Source organism: Sesamum indicum, linkage group LG13 (assembly GCF_000512975.1).
Source record: "Sesamum indicum cultivar Zhongzhi No. 13 linkage group LG13, S_indicum_v1.0, whole genome shotgun sequence".
Taxonomy (NCBI): Eukaryota; Viridiplantae; Streptophyta; class Magnoliopsida; order Lamiales; family Pedaliaceae; genus Sesamum; species Sesamum indicum.
This window is the reverse complement of record NC_026157.1, coordinates 726,695-749,162: the sequence shown is the minus strand read 5'-3', so window position 1 is coordinate 749,162 and position 22,468 is coordinate 726,695. Positions and strand designations below refer to the sequence as shown.

The 22,468-nt window shown below is 33.7% G+C and overlaps 2 protein-coding genes across 4 annotated transcripts; both read right to left on the bottom strand.

The window, feature by feature from the left end:
• Positions 6,237-8,825, bottom strand: LOC105176014 (LEAF RUST 10 DISEASE-RESISTANCE LOCUS RECEPTOR-LIKE PROTEIN KINASE-like 1.2). Its single transcript, XM_011098683.2, has 3 exons — positions 7,996-8,825; positions 7,522-7,557; positions 6,237-7,420 (listed from the first exon to the last, which is right to left on the bottom strand). The coding sequence occupies exons 1-3, from the start codon at positions 8,684-8,686 to the stop codon at positions 6,327-6,329; spliced, it is 1,821 nt and encodes a 606-aa protein (XP_011096985.1). The 5' UTR covers positions 8,687-8,825; the 3' UTR covers positions 6,237-6,326.
• On the bottom strand, positions 16,531-22,028 carry LOC105176015 (AP-3 complex subunit delta). 3 transcript variants are annotated; one of them, XR_002288228.1, is made up of 2 exons: positions 18,827-22,028; positions 16,531-16,662 (listed from the first exon to the last, which is right to left on the bottom strand). XR_002288228.1 is itself a non-coding variant. In XM_011098685.2 (2 exons), exons 1-2 carry the CDS (start codon positions 21,508-21,510, stop codon positions 18,896-18,898), a joined length of 2,529 nt encoding a protein of 842 aa, XP_011096987.1. In that variant the 5' UTR covers positions 21,511-21,659; the 3' UTR covers positions 17,979-18,895. The 3 variants fall into 3 exon arrangements, 2 of the variants coding, with proteins under 2 accessions (XP_011096987.1, XP_020554305.1); XM_011098685.2 differs by lacking the exon at positions 16,531-16,662 and having other exon boundaries at positions 17,979-21,242; positions 21,329-21,659; XM_020698646.1 differs by lacking the exon at positions 16,531-16,662 and having other exon boundaries at positions 17,979-22,028.

Here is a 22,468-nt window from a genome sequence, read left to right as displayed (position 1 = left end):
AGTGCCACTAAGCTTCTTCTTCTCTGCCGTTAATTTTGTTGTTGTTCTTCTTTGGACTGTGACTTTGACATCTCCAGTTTCAACACTCCACCCACAAGTTGGGCTTGGGTTCAAGGCTAACTTGGATCGTAAATGGATGAAGGAAGCAGCTGATAATGATTTTCTAAAAGCATCTGTAACCTGCTGCTTTGAAGCAACAAATGTTGGTTGAATTAAGCCTTCTTTGAACTTGCTCCTAAAAATGTGACAATCTATTTCCACGTGCTTTGTTCTCTTGTGAAAAACTGGATCCGCCGTGATATGCGACACTGCCTTGCTGTCACAAAAAAAATGGAATTGGAACATCTACTTTAACATCCAAATCATTGAAAAGGTACAACAACCAAGTAATTTCACATGTAGTTGCTGCCATGCTCCTATACTCTGCTTCCGCGGATGACCTTGCCACAGTTGTTTGCTTCTTGGTCTTCCAAGAGATGGGACTTGCTCCCAAGAAGATGCAAAAGTCAGTCAGAGAACGCCTTGTGGATTAACAGCTTGCCCAATCTGAATCGCAATACGCTTTTCGTTTAAAATCAGAGTTTGAGGGAAAAAATAAACCAGTGTCCTTCAAATATCTTATTAGTGCATAGCAGCATCCCGGTATTGTTGGCAAGGGTGTTGAACGTATTGACTAAGTTGCTAGGCTGCATAACATACATCAAGCCTTGTGAAACCAAGATGTAGAAGCCTTCCAATCAAACTCTAATTACGTAATTACAGAGACACTAAATTTTCATTGAATTTGAATTATAATTTCATAATAACTATAAACCTCAACTTTTCTCCTTTTCTTATGTTCATAAATGCCATGATTGAGGATTAATACCGAATTTTGATGAAGTGTTTCGCTCGTTGATGTTCATACAATTTATCGATAAATAAGAGTTTTCTTATTGGTTTTAACATGAAATTTTTATGAGAAAGGTCGTATCTTTTATATTTGGTGGTATCATATCATAATCCATTAGAGGGAGTTACATTTTTAGTTGTTGGCACTAGTTGGTGTGGTGTCCCTATTCATAGAAATGATAATATTTATTGGATTGAGGTTTAGTGGAGCCTTCTTTAGCTCTCTTAGGCCAAAACTAGCATGCCCTTGCACTCCACAATCATTAGCTCCTAAGTGATGGATACATTCAACAAGGTGTAGGTATTGTACCCTCTCATCCCAACTATTCGTTTGAGCTTTTGGTTGTTCTCGCTTCTTTCATTTCTTGTATTTTCTGTCATTGCCTTCAATTTTGTGTTTTCATGCTTTTTTCATATTGATATACTTCTCAATTCATGCTACTAAGCTATCATAGTCAGGACTAAGATTCTTAGATAAAGACTAAAAAGGTCTCCATTCAGCACTCTTTGCACAAAGGCACTGATTAAGACCTCCCAAGTGGCTAATGGAACTTCCACACACCCTTTTCCTGCGGGGGCAAACGTTGACCCTCTCGTTCATATCGCTCCTTGGATCAAACATCCTACCTTACTATTTATGGCACACTCATGGGGTTGACAATGATGTTGATGTTGGCTAATAACACATGTATGGTAGGAGTTGCAACTTAGCCATGGACAACATCAATGATCATTAGCTCTAACAAAGTGTTTCGTAATTCTTTTAAAAAAATAACTTATAAGCTCTTTAAAAAAGAGGTTAATTACACTTAGACTCCTCCTGAAGATGCAAAATTATACTTTCTCCTAAAAAAGTTTTAAAATTACACCTACATCCCCTCTAAAAATTCATTGTTTACACTTGACCCCATTTCCTTAGAGTCAGTATATTTTTCGCATTTTTGGAGGGGGTCTAAGTATAACAAACCCTTAAAGAAAAGAAGTAAAGAAGTTGCAGACTTGTTTATAAGATCTTAACTGATTTCTTTAAATAAATTAAAAATTTATCATTAATAACATCTTATAAGCTCCATAATCTTATTGAAAATGAAATCTTTAAGATGTTTACTAAGACTTATTAGTTTTGTTCAAATTTTAAATCTTTTATTTAAAGGGTCAACCTAAAGAAAATATTCTATTTGCCTTATTTTTGTTGTAATTCTAATTAAGTGTACTAAGAGCTTTATAACTTGAGAAATGACGGTTCAATTTGTATGATTCTTGTTGAAAATAAAATTAGACACGTAGACAATTATAGTTTAGAAATATTATGCTTATTCAAAGAGAACATGATTTTCGAGAGAATTTTTTGAAGCTAGTGCAAGATGCTGTCAAGAACATGTAAATGAGTATGAGGGAATTTTAATAAAATTATTTTTATTAGTTAATAGACAAATAATATATCCTTTGAACCTTAGGATGTCTAGCTTACAATCTTTAAATACTTTTTAAGCTGAACATTTATAGTAAAAGTTGTTATTTAATTAATGAGCAGTGCCCATGCTGAGAAGATTAGCAGGTTTAGGGGTGGTAAAGGAATTTTAATAATATAAACTGATTTTCATATAGCAAGATATATAACATCTACTTTATATTGAAGAAAACAGAATGAAAGATTCAAATATTGTAGAACAAGATATTGAATATTAGTGATAAGTGTACATGTACTATTTAATATTTTATTAAATAGTTACAACATTCTCAATATATTGATTATAGGGATTGTATTTATTATAGATACGTGGACAAAGTACAAGAAAGAACAACTGATTCTGCCAACTAAATCATTATGATGTTTAGGTAAGTGTAGTTAATTGGATCTACATATAGGGATTATACTTGTTTGTTTGTATACTTGATCGTTATACTTGATCTATACATTGTTATCCTATGAAATTGCTATTACGCATTTTCTTTGACTATGTTCGTAATAAAAATGGATGCGTGATTGTGGTATAGTATATTTGGTTGTTGAATAATGAAGTTATCAATGTGGATACAGTAACTTGAGATGAAGAAATGACTGACCTAACCTGGGGCATATTCAATAGCTTATGATATTGTGAATGATGATGTGATGTGAAAAACAAAATAAATATATTTACTAGGTACCATAGCGCGTAGGGTACCAAGGTATTCCTGGTGGCGGACAATATCCTATACTAAGTACCATACACTGGGATGGTATCGGGGTGCCATATTCATTATATGTCATGTACTAACATTGCTCCACACTGGGGTAGTGTGGGGACATCACATTCAACGGGTACTCTGTGTTGAATATTATGGGACATGAATTGAGGGCAAAATCTAGAATATACTCCAACTAGGCTAAACGGGATCCTCGAAAAATAAACAATAATTTTGTGGATTGATGTATGATGTTGGTATAGATTATTTCATGATTTTGTGGTGATTGAATGATGAAGAATTGTTGGTTGGTGTGAATTGCATGAAATATCTCTTAGTGTGGATGTTCTTTAGCTCTCTTAGGCCAAGCTAGCATGCCCTTGCATTCCACAATCATTAGCACCTAAGTGATAGATACATTCAACAAGGTGTAGGTATTGGAATTGTACCCTCTCATCCCAACTATTCGTTTCAACTTTTGGTTGTTCTTGCTTCTGTTATTTCTTGTGTTTTCTGTCATTGCCTTTATTTTTTATGTTTTCATGCTTTTCCCATATTGATATACTTCTCAATTCATGCTACTAAGCTATCATACTCGGGAGAAAGATTCTTAGATAAAGACTAAAAGGGTCTCCATTCAGCCCTCTTTGCACAAAAGCACTGATTAACACCTCCCAAGTGGCTGATAGTACTTCCAAAGAGCCTTTTCCTGCGGGGGAAAATGTTCTCCCTCTCGTTCATATCGCTCCTCGGATCAAATATCCTACCTCACTATTCATTGCACACTCATGGGGTTGACAATGATGTTGATGTTGGGTAATAACACACGTACAGTAGGACGAATTGTTGCAACTTGGCCACGGACCACCTCAACGATCATCCTTTGCAACTGATCCATCCGGACCTAGAGCACTCTCCCATATAAGGTGTCAAAGGAATTGTTAGTACTAGTGGGATAGGGGAAGCGATTTCCTACTTTCCTGTTTGAAGAGGGAGCTAAGGAAGAGTCCTGCCAGCAGTCGAGATGACACTGTCCGCTCCAATCTTGCACAACTCTGGCATTCCTAAATTTCAAGACTGTCATCTCTCAACTTTGTATTCACACAAATGTCACCAAATTATGCGAATAAAGATGCTTGCATCTAATCAATTGTGTCCAAGCCGTTAGGCTCTTGCAAGTTTCAAGAGAATTGAAACCTATAGAACAAATGTTAGCACTCCAATACTTAGATTAGTAACAAATTAGAGTAAAATAATTGAAACTAAGCAAGAAAAATTGTAGAGTGCAGTTTATGTGTAGAGTCAAAAAGTTATCATTTTTCAAAATTTAACTTACTTTTAATAAACGATTAATCAAATAACTATGATAAAGATGATTCCACATGAATATGGTCTCTATTTGGATAGGTCATCCCCACTTCCGATCCCATGTGTCCCAACCATTGGAGAGGCATGCTTATTAGCTCTACTTTCTTGGACAAGTTGGCAGCCTCTTGTGAGGTTAGCATGTGTGCTTTTGCCAAGTCCTTCCCGTTGGGTTGGTTTCGCCCTCCTCTACCATTTCTGGATATAACAAGCCATAGTTTTGTGAGCCATCTAGGCACATTTAGAGAGTGATAGGGTGAGCTTATAAGCTCTATAAAATATTTTATAAGATGTTTGAGAGCTAATAAGATGTTACAAAATATTTCGTAATTTTTTTGAAAAAATAACTTATAAGCTCTTTAAAAAGAGGTTAATTACACTTAGACCCCTCCTGAAAATGTAAAATTATACTTTCTTCCAAAAAAGTTTTAAAATTACACTTACACCCCCTCTAAAAATTCATTGTTTACACTTGACCTCATTTCACTAGAGTCAATATATTTTTCGCATTTTTGGAGAGGGTCTAAGTATAACAAACCCTTAAAGAAAAGAAGTAAAGAAGTTGCAGACTTATTTCTAAGATCTTAACAGATTCCTTTAAATAAATTAGAACTTTGTCATTAATAACATTTTGTAAGCTCTATAATCTTTTTTTATCCAAACATTTTATAAATTTTTTTAAAAATAAAATTCAATATTTTATAAATTTTAAAAATATTTTATAAAATGTACAAACTTATAAGATCTTTTAAATAAGCTCATACACAAACACCCTCTTACACGACTGCCTGGACCTGCCTTTAATTTTAGAAATTGGGGGTATTAAATTATAAAGTTACAAAAAATTTATAGAACCATGAGTTCAAAATAAAATTTATGGGAAACTTTTATGCATACCCAAATATATTAGTAAAAATTTTGAATTTTTTTTATAAAAATGGTTTAAATAGTACAGATATTCATCCAACTGAAAGCTATATATTCATATAAGTTAGTTTTATAACCTGACAATTTATTTCAAAGAACTTTAGAAAAATAATACTAATATAAAAGTTCTTAAAATTTTATAGTTAAACACGTTGGAAAATATTATACCATATGTTAAGAGGAATAATTGACTCATTAAATTAGTTCAAATTAAGCTTATAGCTGAAGTCATATTTCCGGTATATTGTTTCACTAATTTAAAGGAAAAAATGCCAGTAACCCCTTATGATATCGCTAATGAGCAAATTACTCTCTTATAAAAAAATAAATAGCGATTTACCTCCCTTTGTTTTTTAAAATACAACAATTTACCTCCCTATGTTTTTTAAAATGAAGCAATTTACCTCCCTATATAAGAAGGTAAATTGTTTCATTTTAAAAAGTATAGGGGGTAATGTGCTTATTTTCAATATCACAGAGGGTAAATTGCTATTCACCCCTAATTTAAATATTAGAGATGCATTGATCAGAAATTAAATATTACCACAAAAAATGACATAACACTCAAGAAATTCTAATCCAAATCAAATGTGACCCAACAGAACAAATAGCACAACAATTATCATACATTTGTCGTGTGATTAGTCACTCTTCTTGAAGTGTATAATAATAAAATTCCATGAAAAAATAATAAGCTCTAAGAATTAAAGCCAGAGGACAAATTAACCACAATTCTGGCAAATAACTCCTACGTTAAGCAGTCAGTTGCTATTGATTTTGTTGTAAGATGTAATGAGTTAAGGTATATACAACACGACAGATCTCCTGTGAAAATACTAATAGACAAAAAAACTCCGATGATTAAAGAAAAAGTATTACAACCCGTTTTTTTTTTTTTTTTTTTTTTTTTTTTTTCTGAGAGGGATTTTGTCCATTAGTGCTTTCATAGGGTAAAATGCAATCAACCAAATGAGTTACTCTTCCAACAATACAATATCATCTGCAGGAATGTCCAAGACATCTGTGCTGTAATCCTTGCTGTGGATTTCCTGTAAGAAGTTTACAACATCCTGCATATGTGGCCTCATATCCCTGCCGTTTTGCAAGCATTGAAACGCTAACTCCGCCACTGCAACGATCATCGTTCTTACCTTGTAATCGGACTCAAACCCGAGATGTGGATCCACTAGTTCATGCAATGCATGATTTTGGATCTTGCTAATAGCCATCGTCGACAAGTTGATTTCGTTTCTATGCCTAGTGATGTCTACCGCAGGCTTGGATGATATGAGCTCGAGCAGTACCACACCGAAGCTGTAAACATCACTTTTCTCGGTAAGCTGATAGAATTCGTTATATTCTGGATCTACGTAGCCAGGGGTACCTTGAGGGGCCGTTGAGACGTGAGTGACGTCTGTGGGGAGAAGCCGGGATAGACCAAAGTCGGCAACTTTGACATTGAAGTTATTGTCCAAGAGGATATTGGTACTCTTGACGTCTCTGTGGATGACGCCTGAGGCATGTAGATAGGCTAGAGCACCAGCAGTTTCTATGGCGATGTTCAACCGTGTGATCCATGAGAGGGATCCGGGCTTTGCACGTTGTCCATGAAGATGATCGGCAAGCGTGCCATTAGGGATGTACTCATACACAAGTAGAAGCTCCCTAGAACGGCACGGTGTGCACCCATAAAGGGACACTAGATTTTGATGCCTCAACCGTGCAAGTAGTTCTACTTCATTTGTGAACTGCTCGACTCTTTTGTAGTGGTTCTCGTACAACCGTTTGACCGCCACAACACGGCCGTCTTGGAGTTTGCCTTTGTAGACCGCACCGTAACCACCATCTCCAAGTTCCCTTTTGGGATCAAAATGGTCCGTGGCTTCTTCCAGTTCATGGTAGTAAAAAATATGGACTCCCGCCTTCTCTAGATCATTTGTCAAAGAAGGATACGAAGATGATCCACGAGATACGAACGATGAATTGCCATAACGTCTTTTGTAGCGACGATGATAGATGAAGAAAATTATGCACATCATCAAGGCACCAACTGCAGCTGCTCCCACACCTGCAAAACATTTTTAACATTCATGTCATCTTTGCTTTGAATTTAATACTTAAGAAGCAAAATTGAAAGAAAATTGACATTGTTCTTTGGGGCCATAGTACCTATGCCAATCTTGAGTCCCAAATTCAATCCACTCCCTGGAAAACAACCATAACAAATAAGAAAGGTTTCAGTAGAACCAAAAATAGTAATACTATCAAGGACTTGTATATCAATTTTAGCTGGAAATGACTATGATAAGATACTATTCATCCTAATACGTTAATTTGCGTTTCCCCCACGTAAAACACTAATAAGCATAAAACTCCCTTGAAAAAAGAAAATTTAGCAGCAGAATCCCGGAACTTTTAGAAAAAAGCCCCCCCGCCTCGAGCTTCAGGGTGGCGTTGCCGTTTTCTTACATTCAAGGGGTTTTTGTTGCATTTAGCCCTCATGACGACTATCAGCATAAAACAGAGATATCACGGAAGAAAGCTCTAATCTCATTGAATTTGCAGCTACTGTTTGTTAAGGAATGAAGTTGACTACTGCAAAAGCAAAGAAAAACACTCAAAATTATGAAGCAGAAAGCCCACCACTCCCATGACAGCTACCACAGTCGCTTCCTTCCCACTGTAGAACAAAACCTTTCTTAAGTACATCAGTATAGTTCATTTTCAACAGTTTGTCGAGACCTTCTCCCTCTACCGGTGCATTAACCGGAGCCTGGCACGACCCGATAGAATAGTTCCAGTGCCCCAAAAGTTCAACATGGAAAACAGCAAAAGAGTAACGGCCAGCACTTGTAGCGCAATCTACAGCGTACGTCTCCCTGTCGTAAGGAGCCGTGCAGTTGTAGAAGAAGAAGAGATCGGTTGTGGCAGGACCGTAGCTAAACGGAGTCTCATCAACACTAAAATTATGATGAGGAACCGGACACTTGGTATCAGCATCAAACACGTTCCAGTTAGCTAACAACAACGTGCCGTTTTCATAAACTATGTCTCTAATCATGAAACTGTCACCATTGATCTTGATCATCGGCTTGTTGTCATGACAAGTGACATTGAATCCGGCCCGGCCACATTGGGTTTCTTGCAGGCCAGGAATCCAGAAGGGGTGTTTGATACTCAATCCATTACAGGTCTGAGGAGGGCAAGGTGAGGATGAAAGGTAGCCCTCTAGCAAACCAGTGGAGAGTAGGATGGTGATTGGAAGATAGAATGATTTGTTGTAGATGAATAGGCTAAGATGATGAAGAACCATTTTTGGTATAAAAAAACTCATGAGAAATGGAGGCAAGAGGAGATCAAAGAATTGGTTTTTGAGGCAATTATAGGAAAGGTTAAATGCAACAGGCTACCATAGAAACACCTTTTACAGAGAAAGGATTAATTGCTTTTTATGCTAGCACTAGTAAGCACAAAAATCCTCTCAACGGAAAAGAAAAAGAAACAAGTGCAATTCCATCCTCAACTTTTAGAAAAAGGGTAAATTATAGTGACATCCTCTGACGTTAGGTCAAATTACACAAATATTTTCTGTATTTTACAAAATTATAATTGCGCACTCTGAAGGGGTACGTGTTAGTGAAATATTTTTAAAAGGGTATTTGTGTAAGATTTGCATTTGAATAAGAAGTATAGTTGTAATTACAATTATAATCTCAGGGGTGTAGCAGTAATTTTGAAAAAAGTAGGAAGTGTAGCTATAATTTTACAAAAAAATAGAAAGTATTGTGTATTTTAAACCTAATTTCAAAAAGTGTCAATGTATACCCTTTAAGAAAATAGCTTCCTGACTCGTAAGACAGAGGTCACTTGGCCCTTTATTTCTAGTTCGGACGGTCGTATTGTTTCCTTATTTTTTTCTTTTTTGTTTTCAGGACATACGACTTTTTGTTTATTAGTATTTTATAAGAGGGTCTCTTGGATTAATCCAAAAAATAAAACCCTTTAAATATAAAATAGAGATGATTTTTCGTATTATTTTCCTTTAATAAAAAAAATATGTACATATTAATATTTTTACAAGGGATAGAATATAAGTAATTCTTGATTTTGGATGCAATCATAGTGATGGAAAAGAGAAAGGATTTGAATATACTTCACATTTTGTTTTCTTTAGAGTAATGATTGGGACTTTGACAATTTTGGGAGTGTACATTCAAACTTGAAAGCAAAGATAAAGAGGGGTTTCTTTCCTTGCCCAACAATAACTTGTATTAGTTGGCATCACTTTTGACTTCTTTCCAAATTCATTCTCGGAGTTGGATTTTTAGAAGCAACAAATACACCAAATTCCAAATCTTGTCCTCATTGCTCATGCCCTAAAACTCTAAATCTATATATAATTTTTTATACGATAAATTACAATGGATTTCTGAAATTTATCATAAATACAAATATTTTTTCATTATTTAAAAAATTATAAATACCTCTTTAAAATTACAAATATCCTAACAAATACCTCCTTGTAATAACTCATTGTAGGAGGGTATTTGTAATTTTTCAAACAACGAATGAGTATTTGTGCGTAAAGCAAACCTCAAGAGAGCCCCTTGTGATTTACCCTTTTATATATATATATATATATATATATATATGAAAGAATGAATGTGCTTAATTTTTCTTTTATTTTTTGATCCGACTAAATTAATCCTATAATATTATTATTTCTAATTCCTAAAGATAAAAATATAAAATAATATACTTTAAATTTTTATTCATTTTATTCCCATATTATATTTATTTTACTAATATTTTAATATTACATTGTATTTGTTGCTACAAAATTAATGGACAAATTTTGAAGAAACATGATTTTAATATAGAAAAGCTTTATTGAATGCCTCGACATAATTTCAATAATTAAATTTTATTGAACTTTTTACATTTGGATAGATATATTCTTTTCCGCTCAATAGGTTAGTTCCCCATTCAACAGAAGTGATAAATTTATTTATTTTTTATTGTTGTTTTTAAATAATTAAACTCTTTTTATATTATAGTTATTTATTAATTAATATTATAATATTATATTCATAATATAATATACTTATTAAATAAAAAATACCCTTATATATATATATATGATGACAAAAATAGAGTGTGAATATTGAGATTATTGATGGTGGTTAGATTGGAGTGCAAGTCTGAATTGTTGGGTTGGTAGCACCCAAAAGTCTTGTGAATTTTACAAGTGGAGACACCTTTCTGTGATTTGTGCAATAATTAATACGTACTCAAATAGACTTTCACGTTCATTTTTGACTTTTCAAAATCATCCCTATTATTATAATTAATTTCAAATTAGTCCTTTCGATGATTTTTCGACATTAATTTACGGCTAAATTATATGATTTTTTTCCCTAAAACTTTTACCTTAAATTAAATCATTTTGGCGCCTTATATTTTTATTTCAATTATAATTTAATCCACGCACACACAAATCTGCATGTAAAAATAATATTTTTATCAGATGTTGGTAAATATACGTTGTTTCTTTTTTAATTTTAAGTTAATAAATTTTTTAAATTATTAGGGGAAAAGTATTATTTTAGTCCGCTAAGTATGCTTAATTTTAATTTTAGTCCGATAACTATGTCCATTTTTATTTAGGTTCAGTAACTTACGAACTTGCTTACTTTTAGTCCTTTGGCAGATTTTCGAACATTTTACCCCTATGCAACTTTTGAAAGGTAGTTTTAGTCCATATGCACTCATAGGGGTAAAATTGTCCAAAAATCTGACAGAGGACTAAAACTAAGCAATTTCGTGAGTTACTGGACCTAAACAAAAATGGACATAGTTATCGGATTAAAATTAAAATTAGATGTACTTAGCGGACTAAAATAATACTTTTCGCAATTATTAGGCATATATGTTTATGTTGCACTATTCGCAAGTCCTCAAGTTCAAAAAATATATTTTGTGCTTATTTAATTTTAAATTGATTTTAATTTATTTAGTATGTTTACATGCCATTCTATATATAAGAGCTCTTATTCACCAAAAAAGCAATAAGAAATATGTATTTATTTAATTTTTTAGTTAATAAATCATTTCAATTATTAACTATTTTTATATAACATTACGTGGGATTTCTCATTTGCGACAATTCAATTTGTACATCAAATATTTTTTGATAAAAATTAATCTTAAAAAAAATACATTACAACTTATTGCTTTTGAAATGTGATTAAAAATAAATATTTTTTCATTAAGTTTAATTTCGAATAGAATGAGTTATGAAAAAATTATATAAACATATTACAAGACCAAATTATCCTACAAATAATAAAGATATTATAAAAACTAAATATATATTTTGAGAAAATTATTAATCTTTTTTCTTTATAAAAGTATATTTTTGATGAACATAATTTCTTAAATGTAAAAGTATTTTGACAAACATATTAATTTTTTAATGAAATAATTTTTTCATTGCAAAGTATTAAATTCTTTTAATGCAAAACTAATTTGATAAAAATATTAAGTTTTTTTTCTGTACAAATTTATATGCAAGGAAGTAATTGCATTACAAATTAAATTTAAGGGACCATTATATCAAATAAGGTAAAATTTCGGGTAGTTTTGAAAAATCATATAATTCAGCTCAAAATTATTGAAAGGACTAATTTAAAATTAATCAAAAGAATAGACATGATTTTGAAGTTGATTTAAAAAATCAGGGATGAAAATGAAATTTTACCCTTAAAAACACCAATAGATAATTTCTTTTAAAAAAACAAAAATTAGTACAACAGAGTGAGAGGAAATGAGTTGTCTTTTTTGTAAAAAAATAAAAAATAGTAAAAGTAGGGATCCCATATTTTTTTTTAATGTTTAGTATTTTAAAAATAAATTCATGAATTATTTGTATAAAATAAGATTATAGAGCTTATAAATATTAGTAATGATAAATTTATAATCAATTTGAAAGAATTTATTACATAAGTTAACCACCCCATACTTTTTTTAGAGCCTATACGCTCTTTTCCTGAAAAATTAATCAAATACTTTGTAACATCTTACAATATATTTTAAGGTAAATTACAACGATCTTCCCTGAAATATGACATAATTACAAATACTCCTCGTTGTTTGAAAAATTACCAATACTCCCCCTCCTTCCGATTTTAAAGGTTATCTAACAAGTAATCCATTCTGTTAGTGCCCGTTAGGTTTTCTTCTATTTTTTGTGGCGAGTTGACCAGAATACTATTGTGGACAAAAATTATAATTTTTTTTTTTAAATTTTTTATTGACTAAGTGCATAATTTTTTTATAATTTCTCTATTTCTTTCATCCACACCGCCAGATTGTTTTTACAAATATTTATTTAAAAAAAAAAAGAAAAAATTACAGTAAGGGCATAGTTGACAAATTCATACCTCCATCCAAGGATTACATAATTTTATGAAACATCAAGACGATATTATAATTTTTCAAGCAACACGGGATATTCGTAATTATACCAAATATCAGGAACGATCGATGCAATTTACTCTATATTTTATTAAAAAAACTTATGAGCTCACATCTATCTCATCTGTGCCTGAAATATATTGTGACTAAGTCAAAAATAAACAGCCACATGTTGCTCTCTTTGGACAATAAATTATTTGTGTGTAGGTATTTAATCACTTTCGTCCCACGCGGCTTTGTATTTTCAAAGTATTCATTTTATTTTGTTAATAATATGTAAGAATAATTATACTTTTTTTCCCTAAATTTTGTTATAATTACATATAAATCTTTTATTATTGAAAAATTACATTTAGTACCCCTAAGGTTCGCTTCTATAAGTGTAATCAGAAAAAAATTATTTAATTTGCTATAAGTCAGTAATAAGTCAATCGATGGTAAATATCAATTTTCATTTAGTTCTTTTTGTTAATATTAGCAAATTTATCAATTTTGACTAATGGATGGACTTATTTATTAGACGAAAACAAATCTCATGAGTGTTAGATATAATTTCTCAAATCGAAAAGGATTTACATGTAATTATATCAAATTTTTTAAAAAAAAGAGTGTAATAATTCATAATATATATATATATATATAGAGAGAGAGAGAGAGAGAGATTGAGAGAGATTTAAAGTTGAAAGGTCATAATAAGCTTGTCTTTGATTTTTGAGTTGGTCAAATTTTAGGAGGATATTATGAATTGTAATTAGTTGTTGACTGATTCTTTTCACATATTCTTATGATTAATATGTATTAATTTATATTGTAATAACTGCCATGACACGTTATTTTTATGTACATATTTTATACTTTTAAATATATTATAAATAAGAATAAAACATAAATTAATATATTAATTTAAACGAAAAAAAAATAATTTATCAATTGACGTAAAATTTCAAATTTAAATAAGTTAGTTATTGTCAGTTGAAGGGCATTTTTAATTTTATAAAAGATTAGTATAATGATATCATTGATCGTCATTTGTGAGTGTGTGGTGCACATTTCTTTTTTATATTAATATAGATATATTCAGTAGTACCATAATCGATTTAACGAACACATATAAAAATAAATATTATTTTATACAAAATGACAGTACTTTGCATGCGTTCATGAGCTGATCCCATTTGTTATCAAAGCCGTAAATATTTTATTCACATTAATATTTTTATATAATTATTTAGCTTCTTTTTTCTGTGGATTTTCCAATTTTTTTATTTTCAGTATATATTTTAAATTTCGAAATTTCCTATATTTTGATAGCTAATATTACGTTTTCTTGACTTTGGTCTAAATATAGATATTTATTTTGACTAAATTTTGAAATTAACAATTCCATACAAATGAAAATGATAATTTTAAGTTAATACATTTTCAAATATATATATATATATATATACTATTTATTAAGAGCGAATATTTTAGAATAACCAATTTATTGGTTGGTAATATTCGTCGTTGACAAAAATATCCTTAAATGTTTTATTTTTGTAGAAAATATCCACCTCATTAATCACTTCACATATTAATAATTCTATTAATATATTTTTAAAGTTACGAATTTAAAAGAAAAAATGGAATATGAAAATGTAAAGAATAGGGCTTGATTGAATTACAAAGAGCTCTAATGAGATTTTGCATGATTACGAATACTGCCTTTTTGTTTGAAAAATTATAAATACCTCTTGATATTTGATAAAATTGTGTAATTCTTGGATGAAGGTCTGAATTTTTAGCTTTGCCCTTGTTGTAATTTTCATTCTTTATAAAATAAAAATTGGAAATTGTAACAAGAATTGGATAAGGTGGATGCAAAAGTTTGAAAAATTACTAAAAAAAGTTATCCACTTAGTTTAAAAAAATCAAAAAATTTTCAGAACAAGTAAAATTATAATTTGCAGTCCACAAGGGTATTTTGGTCAATTCATTATAAAAATGGATGAAAATTGAACTAAAACTAATAAATTGGATTAATTGTTGAGTATTAATGATTTTTCAAATAATGTGAAAGTATCTGTAATTATGCCAAATTTCAGAAGAATTAAGTCTGTATGAGAACTTTTTTGGGGTTAAATACAAAAAGCTTTTTATATTATAAATGATTGAGGTTTAAAGATAATAGTAATATTATCTACCACCATATCACAAAATCAATCCAAAACTTTATGTACTGACAATGAATAACCAACATTCACTGCAGTTTTATCTATACTCAAAATATTTGTCATGATTTTTAGTTATGGCTAATATTTCGACCTCTCCTGTAGAACCGACGACTTATCATTATTGTATAATCATAATTAATGAATATTTACTGTAATTTTTTTACTTTTAACTATGATAATTACCTATAACAAAAAGGTCATACTTTAATAATTTATGTTACTTTAGACAAGATATGATCAGACCTAAACAAGGAAAAATTATAGTTTAGACAGGGTACGATCAGATCTAAATAATCACACGGCAAGGACAGGATGACTCTTATGTTGAGGTAGTGGGCTTCTATCTTAAGGAACAGGTTTGATCGAACCAGAACAGGTTTGATCTAAATAATCACTCTTAGTTCTAACCAGAACAGGTTTGATCTAAATAATCACTAGAACAGGTTTGATCTAAATAATCACTCTTAGTTCTAACCAGAACAGGTTTGATCTAAATAATCACTCTTATTTCTAACCAGAACAGGTTTGATCTAAATAATCACTCTTATTTCTAACCAGAACAGGTTTGATCGAACCAAACTAATCAATACTTTTTTTAAATTGTACAATTAAATTCGATTTGAATTAAAAATTTTCAGATTTTAAAGGTTCAAAGTCCTTTTCTGTTTTCATTTAAAAAGGTTTCATACATGTATTACTATTTGAGAAGAGAAATTTGCAATAGTATGGAGTAAAGCAGAAGACATACCTGTATCAGGGCATACAAACGGATGAGGCCCATCACGGCAAAGGCAAGTAGGCTGGTCTGAAGAATTAGTTCTCGACCAACACAGTCCGCCGGACATCTCACACGCTGCACAAGCCGCCCCATTCATCTCTAACTCCACGTCAAACCCCTCATTCACCACATCCGCTAACGTCGTCCGTGTTGCGTTTCTTCTGAACTCCTTCAACACGCTTCCAAGCACCGGAATAGTAACGTTCAATTCACAGCCCGGTGTCCCAACCCATGGCTGCGACTCGTCCACCACGTACCCTAATCCATCTGTCCCACTAACGTTACACGTAAAATTGCTCCAGCTCCCCGGTACGTTGAGAGGGGGACGACAAGCGTAGAACAAAGTCAAATGTTTGACGTCTGGAGCGTAACTCATGACGTTCTCATCCAGCCACACCTCTTGATCATATCTATCCGGACAAAAATCATCCAACAAATCGACTTGCACTAATTTCATGAAATTGGTCAGGTTGTTGATTCCGAGGACGAGAAAGGGTCTGCCAGCAATGTCTATGGTAGTATAGTTGTCATGCGGGCACCGGAGCTCCAAGCCGGATAGGCCACATTCTTGAGGGCGATCGCGGCCCCAAAAGGGATAGCCCACGTTATGAATGGTTGGACCGCAGGAGAATCGGCGAGTGCAGTTAAGAAATTGAGCATCTTCACGAGCAAGAAATTTGTGACAAGTGATGAAAATGAGTAAGAGAATGGTGGAGAGGGGTTGGAATTGGAGTTGCATCAGAGAAAAAGGGTTGGGAAGATGGAAAGAGAATGTGTTAATTTGTGTTAAATATTTGATGTGAGGATGATATGGTATAGATGTTGAATTCAGAGGTTGCAGCCCTGTCATAGTTGAATGCAAATAAGTTGACTAGACCAGTTGGTTTGACAAGTATAATGCAATGCTGTCATCAGATTTGAAAGATACATTTATGGTACATACTACAGTTGCTTATCAAAAGTTTCAACAATTTGACCTCCTCTGTAGTATATGAAATGAACAAAAATTTCATATAAAGAAAGAATTAGCAAAAATAAAGTAAATTAGATAAGGGTGTAATTTACTTTATTTTTCAAACTCGGGGATATTTTTCATTTATTGTTTTAATAGGAGTTCATTTCTCATATTATAGGAGAAAAATTGCATTTTCCTCCTTATCGTAGAATATTTTAGTAGTGCTTTTGATAAGTTATTAATTTATTTCCTTGTCTCTCTCCTACATTATGTTTTGTTTTGTCTCGCTCTCCCTCCTTTATTATTCAAAATTGTTTTCAATATAAAATTAATAAGAAAAATTTGAAATTTTATATGAAATAAAATCTAAGACACACATCCAATATATCAACGTTACTGGTTCATAAAAATATATCAAAGTAAGTTGAGTACCCTCATTCTTTCTTCTTTTTGTTTTTATTTTTAAACGAATTTTGTTCAAATGGCTTCTTTGCCCCCCCTCAGAAAACCCCCATTGTTTCTGTCCACACACGCCTGGAGGGCATTTTGGAAATTCGACGCTTTTGATTCTTTAATTAACCTCTTTGATCTTCACCTTTAATCATGAGCATATGCTCCGTATGAGATTTGGTGTTAACATCTGATAATCCCCACTGAATGTCGCGGGCCGTAGGCCTTTTGTGTATGCTTTTTTTTTTTTTTTCACTTGGTCCTATTTGTTGCTTCTTTGAGAGAGAGAAATAGATAATTTGCAAATATCGGTTATACGTTTGTGGATATTTGCCTACAAGAGGCCTGCATGTGATTTTTATTTTTTTTAAATCGAGGGGTGTGTTTGTAAAATAACAAAACCTCAAGGATTTTCATGTAATTATTTCTAGGGATAATTACATCTACTTCCCTAACCAATAGTTTATTTTCACAAACCACTCATGTTTTTTTAAAATTACACATTCACCCATCCTAAACATCATCATTTACACCGACCACCTCTATTTTTTGAAGAATCACACACATACCCCAAAAAATGGCAACATAATTACACAAATTACCTGTGTTTTTTAGCTATTAGGTGTAGCTTCTATAATTATGCAAAAAAAACAAAAAAAAAAAAAAATGTACATATATACCATAAATCAAGGGTGTAGATGTAATTATTCCTTATTTCTAAGGGATTTATTGTAACATTCAGTTGCTCCAAGACAAGTGAGATTGCATTATCTTTAATCACCTTACTTCCACTCTTGGGAAGCTAAGGCTGTGGTGCTTGTGAGACCTATTCGCTGTGGTGCTTGTGAGACCTATTCCATCTCACTCTATCCGACCAATTTTCTTTTTTCCCTCCATCTCACCAAATTTAAGTAGTGTTTGGTCTTTAATAAGATGAGACCAGATGAAACACAAGCAATCATAGCTTAATGAACTATGATCTGCAAACCAGGCTAAGCAATGGAAAACCCTTGTCAGATGAAAACACAAGCAATCAAAACTATGATCTCCAAACCAGGCTAAGCAATGGAAAACTCTTGTCCACTGAATGTAAATTGTTTGGATAGAAAATTTCAACTGGGGAAATCAACACTTTTTTTCTCGAGGATCAAAAGCACCAAATGACAGTCACTACTCTCAGCATAAGGGTACTATACCAAGGCAGATTGTTTCGATGTTCTGTAACCTTATTTCTTCATAGTGTCAATTGCATTTTACCACATGTAAAAGTACTAATAGGTACAAAATTTCCCTAAACACAACGAAAAGGAAAAACAGTCCATCTTCAAACTAAACAAACTCTCTCAATGTATTGATGTGGTTTTTGCCACCCTCCCCTAGAATTTCCACTAGTAATGAGCTCCAGATTTTAAGAAGGGAGACTCATCTTATTAATAGGAAATAGCTATGGATAAATCAAAACACTTAACGTTCGTAACAAAGAGAAAAGTACCTTAAATTCTACTATCGCTATTTCCCATTTGTGATGCAAAGTAAAAGAATTATACCACAAACAAATTCAGGCAAGGGGCAGGCAAATATCAAATTTACAGCAAAACTTACCTTAAAAGAAAGAAGTAAAACAGTGCAGCATTCCTGGAGGCCTTGAGATTTGTTTTCATTGTTACCATGCTATAGAAGAAAATCTGGTATTACTGGTGATTGTACTGGTATATTCATTGCCCCATCTGCTCTTTGTCGTGACTTGTGCTTATGGTGACGGCTATCTCTCTTCTGCTTGCCTTTGTGATCATGTTGTTCTTTCTCCTTTCCAGAAGAAAGATGAGTCTGGTGTTTCCTTCTTCCTGAACCGACATTACTGCGTTCAGATATAGCAGTGTTGACTATATCATTTCCAGATTCAGGTATTCTATCCACCTCCCTTCTCTTACTTGATTTGTTTGATGATTTGCTTCTCGATGATGAAGTTGTGGCTTCATTGCCTAAAAGCACTTCTCGCACCGCACCAGAGATTAAATCAGTCTTGACTTTAGATTTCTCTACCGCCACATTTAACCCTTCTCCATCATCCAGTTTCACCACCACTGGTCTAGGCTTTACTTGGTTTTGCTTTTTCTTAATGATAAGTGATTCCTCTGTTAGCTTCGCAAGGTCTTCAGCCTCATCAATTGTCTTATCTTTAGGCTCATGAGCGGGTGGGAAGTCGTTAAATGTAGTCCCTTTATTCTCTGAAGGAAGGTAGTATAGGCCATGTCGCTTCCGATGCTCCGCAAGCAGAGATGTTGATTCAGTAGATGGTCCAGATTCTTCCTTACATTCAGGAGAGCTAGCAGTATCCTTCTCCATGATTTGAGAATGTACGAGGGAAAATGAAGTTGATAATGGAAACTTAACATCACTGCATATAGCTTCCAAATCACTAAGATTTTCTTTGAGCACCAAACCATCAGGTAGGGGTACCTTCTCTTGGGCACTAAGTGAAACTGGACCAAGCTCCTCTGAGAACACATCAAACATCAGCTTTACCACTTCAGAAGCTTCTAGTTTTCCCTTCATTCCATTTCCTTCCGTATGGCCCAAATGACCATATAATTCTGGTTTCATCAACTCAATAAAACCGAGTACATTACTCGCCCTCTCCTGTATTTCTACTTCATCACTCCCAGCTAAGGGTCCCAAATTGGTTCCAACAAGATTTACTAGGCCCTCGAGAGATTCTTTTGTCAAATGATATTTTCTTGAAGAAGCTGATGACATTTGTCCACCAGCAATAACCATATTTGCATTATCTACTTCGGTATCAGATAATGATTCACATGCCACAGTTTCAGAATTTCCCTCCAAATGGCATTTGGCGACTAACTCAGTCAATGCAGATGGATCTGAGGCATCATCTCCATTTAACTTGCCATATGACCATATACAGAATATCAGTGCTTTAAAGGCAGACTGAATATACACCGATCTTACTGATGGAGTGAGGAGACTAGTTCGTGGTTGCAATAGTGCCTCCACGAGCTCAAAGGGGTTTCTTGAAAGAGCAACATACTCTCCCGAAACCCATGCGGCGGCAGCCAAAACCCCATGTACAAATGGATTACCAAGTAGTGCAGGATCAATCACTAGAGAACGAGCAACATCAACAAGCTCAAGTCTAGCATCCTTAACCCTCATACCAATATCAATAAGCTGGGTCTCAATCTCCTTCCCCTTCTGACAATGTGGAATTCTTGCCATTTCCCCCAAGAATGCCACGTACCAATCAAAATCACAAATTACCTCATAGAAGTTTCTTGAACAAGTAAACAAGATGTAACCCAAAATCTCGTTGCAGAACTCTGGGTCAGACTTCTGTGCATGACTGATCAAAATCCTACAAATTTCCATTACGTTATCCTCAGAGACCATTGACATCACAAGCCTCAAGGCCTCAAGTTTAATATTTACATCAACATCACTCAAAGCCTTAACTACCAACTCCTTATTCTCCAAAACAGCCCACATATGCTTCTGTGCAACCATGGTTAGTGCTTGCAACCCAAGATACTTGAGATTTGGATCATCATCCAACAAAAACTCCCTCACCTTCCCAACTGCAAGCTTCACTGCAGACTCATACTCACTCATACTACTTACGATTGTCATCATGCACTCAAATGCCAATGATTTAGCCCCCGTTCTCCCCATATGCTCACAAATCGGCTCTACCACTCTCTTTCCCAACCTTGGCTCTAATGGGGCCAACTTAGCAAAAATCTTCAAGACCTTGATCAGGATCCAGTTATTCCTACAGTCCACCAAAATCTTATAAAACTCAGGAGCCAAGGGTAAATAAGATCTAGGTTCTTTTACAGCAAGCTCACAAAACAACCCCACAACTGCAGACAAAATTCCCACGTCAGTGGTCTCCAGATTTTCCACAACTCGTTTAAAACAAACGCGAACGGCATCAGGGTACTGCTCAAAAACTCTCAATATCGCCGCGATGGCTTTCTTTCTTACAAAAGGTTTACCACTACTAAGCAAAGTAAACAACTCGGGCGTCAAATCCCGCGACAAATCGGGGTTACAAATGGAAGAAAGGGTAGAGAGAGCGAGACTCACGTCATGAACACTGGAAGAGGAAAGATCCTTGCGCAGCTGGTGAGTGAGGAGTAGGATGACGTCCGTGGTGGAAGGGTTGAAGGAGAGGGAGGCGGCGAGGTAGGCGATGCGTTTGTGCGAGTGGGCGGAAGAGGAGGAAAGCTCCACGCACTGGAAGGCGGCCCAGGACATGTCAACGCCATGGAGGGAGTGGAGATAGGTCAGTTTCTGAAGCGCGATGGCTTTCGTTTGGCGGTCTGTGGATTTAACCTCGCGGCGGATCTCGTCAAGGGATTTGGCGATGAAGGTGGGCTCGGTGCCTGGCGGGCATAGGCGAACGCCTTTGATTATGTCGTCTAGCGAGCGTTGGAACAAGGAATCCATCAGTGAAGGACCCGCCATCAGAAATCCACTCTGTCTAGCCCTAATTCCAAATAATTCCTATCCTTGCATCTGAGATCCTCTGATCGAGCCACAGTGTGCGACTGGATGCAGTATTCGCTGTGTATATACCGCAGCCCCGGTGGTATTACTGCGAGTGGGAGAGAAAAATAGGCCAATTTGCGATGAATGTGAGGGTGGTTTCCGTCTTGTGCTTCTGCACTGCTGGAAAGGCAGGCGAAATAGATAGTTTTTAAACAATCTTCGGAAAATCCGACTCCAAATCGAACCGAAAATTTTCCGGATTAACTGTATCCATTGTCATATCTTCACCCCTAAATTATCAAGTCTAAAATTTTTACCTCCCAAGAACTAAATATTTGAACAAATTTACTCTTATTACTCGTCTTAGGTATATTAATAAAACACTCAAGTTTCATATCATTATATATAGAGTTTTTATAGATTTGAAAAACAACATCTAGTATCAATGATATTATTTTTATCTAATAAATAGATTTTTCGTTCGTAAAAAATGTATTAAATTTGTTGATATCAGCAAAAAAATGAATGAAAATTTATATATATTCATAATTGACTTATTAATGACTTATTATAAAAAAATTACATCATAAACAACTTTAATGATAGTTAAAATAAGAGTTTAACAAAATAGAAAAATGAAAAACTATTATTTAAAGGACCACTCCTAAAGATGTCCTCCTGCAGAGCATCCTATAATAAGTTTTTATGAAGGACCTCTCCTAAAGATGTCTTCCC

What these genes read in the sequence shown, in the direction of transcription:
- LOC105176014 (XM_011098683.2), bottom strand. Translation starts at nt 8,686, where the DNA reads ATGAGTTTTTTTATACCAAAAATGGTTCTTCATCATCTTAGCCTATTC. An exon ending in TGGTAGCTGTCATGGGAGTG is followed by an intron (nt 7,558 to 7,995) that starts GTGGGCTTTCTG and finishes GTTGTTTTCCAG; the next exon opens with GGAGTGGATTGAATTTGGGA. An exon ending in GGGACTCAAGATTGGCATAG is followed by an intron (nt 7,421 to 7,521) that starts GTACTATGGCCC and finishes AATGTTTTGCAG; the next exon opens with GTGTGGGAGCAGCTGCAGTT.
- LOC105176015 (XM_020698646.1), bottom strand. Translation starts at nt 21,709, where the DNA reads ATGGCGGGTCCTTCACTGATGGATTCCTTGTTCCAACGCTCGCTAGAC.